This window comes from Triticum aestivum, chromosome 6B (genome assembly GCF_018294505.1).
Source record: "Triticum aestivum cultivar Chinese Spring chromosome 6B, IWGSC CS RefSeq v2.1, whole genome shotgun sequence".
In the NCBI taxonomy this organism is placed as follows: domain Eukaryota; kingdom Viridiplantae; phylum Streptophyta; class Magnoliopsida; order Poales; family Poaceae; genus Triticum; species Triticum aestivum.
Window position 1 is genome coordinate 620,082,183 of NC_057810.1, and position 2,478 is coordinate 620,084,660.

At 59.2% G+C, this 2,478-nt stretch overlaps 1 protein-coding gene across 1 annotated transcript; it reads left to right on the plus strand.

Annotated features, from left to right (window-relative positions):
* The first annotated feature begins 709 nt into the window (after positions 1-709).
* On the plus strand, positions 710-1,927 carry LOC123134571 (protein PHOSPHATE-INDUCED 1-like). The gene has a single exon (XM_044553798.1). It carries the CDS (start codon positions 884-886, stop codon positions 1,814-1,816), a length of 933 nt encoding a protein of 310 aa, XP_044409733.1. The 5' UTR covers positions 710-883; the 3' UTR covers positions 1,817-1,927.
* Positions 1,928-2,478: the final 551 nt, after the last annotated feature.

The window sequence follows — 2,478 nt, forward strand, 5'->3', positions numbered from 1 at the left end:
AAGCCCACACTGAAAGGGTGCGGCTGCGCGTTGAGCGCACCACCACCGCATCCCAAAAAATAACCGAACACGACCTCATTGCCCACCTTAAACGGACAGAATCCGGGCGAAACGGACGTCCGCTTGGGGTCGTGCGCTGGAGTTGACCTTACTGAATTTACATGCCGTTAATCCCCGGCAAACAATCAAGCAGTCTACTCTACTGAGGGGCCATCACTGCTGTTTTCTATGCAACGGAGCACAATAGCCACGTACTCCGCCGGCGCCGGCCATGACTAGGGAAGCATCGGACCGCGGTTTGGCCGGTGTAAAGTTTGCACTCCCCGGCGCCACCATCATACTTACATGGAAGCTCATCGATGAGTTCACTGAAACATATCCATCCGCCCGCCCAAAGCTGACCCTCTGCTCTTGGGAACCTTCCGCGGACAGCTGTGGCGCTCATCGACAGGCGACGGGAATCTGCACAGCCAAGCCAAGTCGTCATCCGTTGGAGCGGGAATAGAGTATCGCCCCAAATTTGACTCGCGTGCGTCGCCGCTGCGTCTGGAGCCGTGCCCGGAAGCAACTGGGCAGCGCGGCGCGCGGCGCGAGCGACACGCTCCGGCGTGCGTGCGCTGCACAGCTCATCGCTGCCCCCGCTCTGTCCCCCACGCCCGCCACGCCATACCGCCCTGCCCTTCCCCGGATCATATAACCATCGTCGAAGTCGCACGAGTCGGGTCGCGACCACGCCTATAAATACGAGGCATGAGCGGTGTTGCCACTCATCCCATCACCACAGCACCAGTCACAAGCAAAAGTAGGAGCTCGATCACCGAGTGTTAGCTCTCACAGTTCGCAAGTGTTTTATTTCCAGGGGTGCAGTTTCAGCAGGTCGGCAATGGCTACGATTGCTCTGATAGTGGCCATGGTGCTCAGCCTGGCGCAGCTCTCCGCTGGGAGCAGGAGGCTGATGGAGCTGTACGTGCCTCCGGAGAGCGACCGGCTCACGTACCACCAGGGCGGCGTGCTCAGCGGCGACATCCCCGTGTCCATCCTCTGGTACGGCAAGTTCACGCCCGCGCAGAGGTCCATTGTCTCCGACTTCGTCGTCTCGCTAAACTCCGCGCCGAACGGGGCCGCCACGCCCTCGGTCGGGCAGTGGTGGGGCACCATCGAGCAGCTCTACCTGTCCAAGGCGGCTGCCGCCAACGGCCAGGCCGGCGCCACGCACGTGCTCCTCGCCGAGCAGGTGACCGACGAGCAGTGCTCCCTCGGCACGTCGCTCACTCTGGCCCAGATCGACCAGCTCGCCGCGAGCGTCGGCGCCAAGAAGGGCGGCATCGCGCTGGTGTTCACCGACGAGGACGTCGCCGTGGAGGGCTTCTGCAGCAGCCGGTGCGGCAGGCACGGGTCGTCCACCGGCGGCGACTCCACGCACATCTGGGTCGGCAACTCCGTGAAGCAGTGCCCCGGGCAGTGCGCGTGGCCGTTCGCGCAGCCGCAGTACGGGCCGCAGGGCGCGCCCCTGGTGGCGCCCAACGGCAACGTCGGGATGGACGGCATGGTGATGGTCCTCGCCACCATGGTGGCCGGCACCGTGAGCAACCCGTACGGGGACGGCTACTACCAGGGCCCCAAGGGCGCGTCCCTGGAGGCGTGCACGGCGTGCCCCGGCGTCTACGGCAGCGGGGCGTACCCGGGCTACGCCGGCAACCTGCTCCTCGACCCCAGCACCGGCGCCAGCTACAATGCCAACGGCGCCAACGGGAGGAAGTACCTGCTCCCGGCGTTGTACGACCCCGCCACGGCCTCCTGCAACACGCTTGTCTAGTCCGGTGCGTCCATCCGGGCACGTACAGGCTTTCCCTGTACGCTTGAGAAGTTGTACATAGTGTAACGTGTTGGAAGAAATGGAAATTGCTTCGTTCGTTTATATTGGCATCTGTTCCCGTCCATAAGAACTTCTTTTTTCCTCATCAAAAAAGAAAATGCGAATCAACCTGTGGTTTAGAGGGACAGTGGTATTCCTAGTTCACCAGTGTTCAAGTCCTGTTGCTCGCGTTATTTCTGGATTTATTTCAAGATTTCTGGCGATGCGTTTTCAGTGGGAGGAGACAGTTTTCGTCGACACGAGGCGCGTACGGTGACTTTATAAATCTCAAGATGATACGCCGGCTCAGTCGCTCGAAGATGCTCATAGGGGTCGGGTGTGCGTGTGTGCGTTGACAAGGTTGAATGTATGCACGTATGTATGAGCGATTGCATCTGTACTGTGTTAAAAAAATTGAAAATAAAAATTATCTTCCCTTTTTGGGCGTGGCTTGTTTTTTGAGCCAATATTCAGCGCACGGCTATATAGGTCGCTTATTGCGGGGCGCCCCTACACGGGCCCTCCTATCTGCCGCCGAACTCACTAAAAATATTTTAAAAATCAACGAACATTTTAGGTACATGGACACATTTTATCTCAATATAGGTCAATGATGCACATAT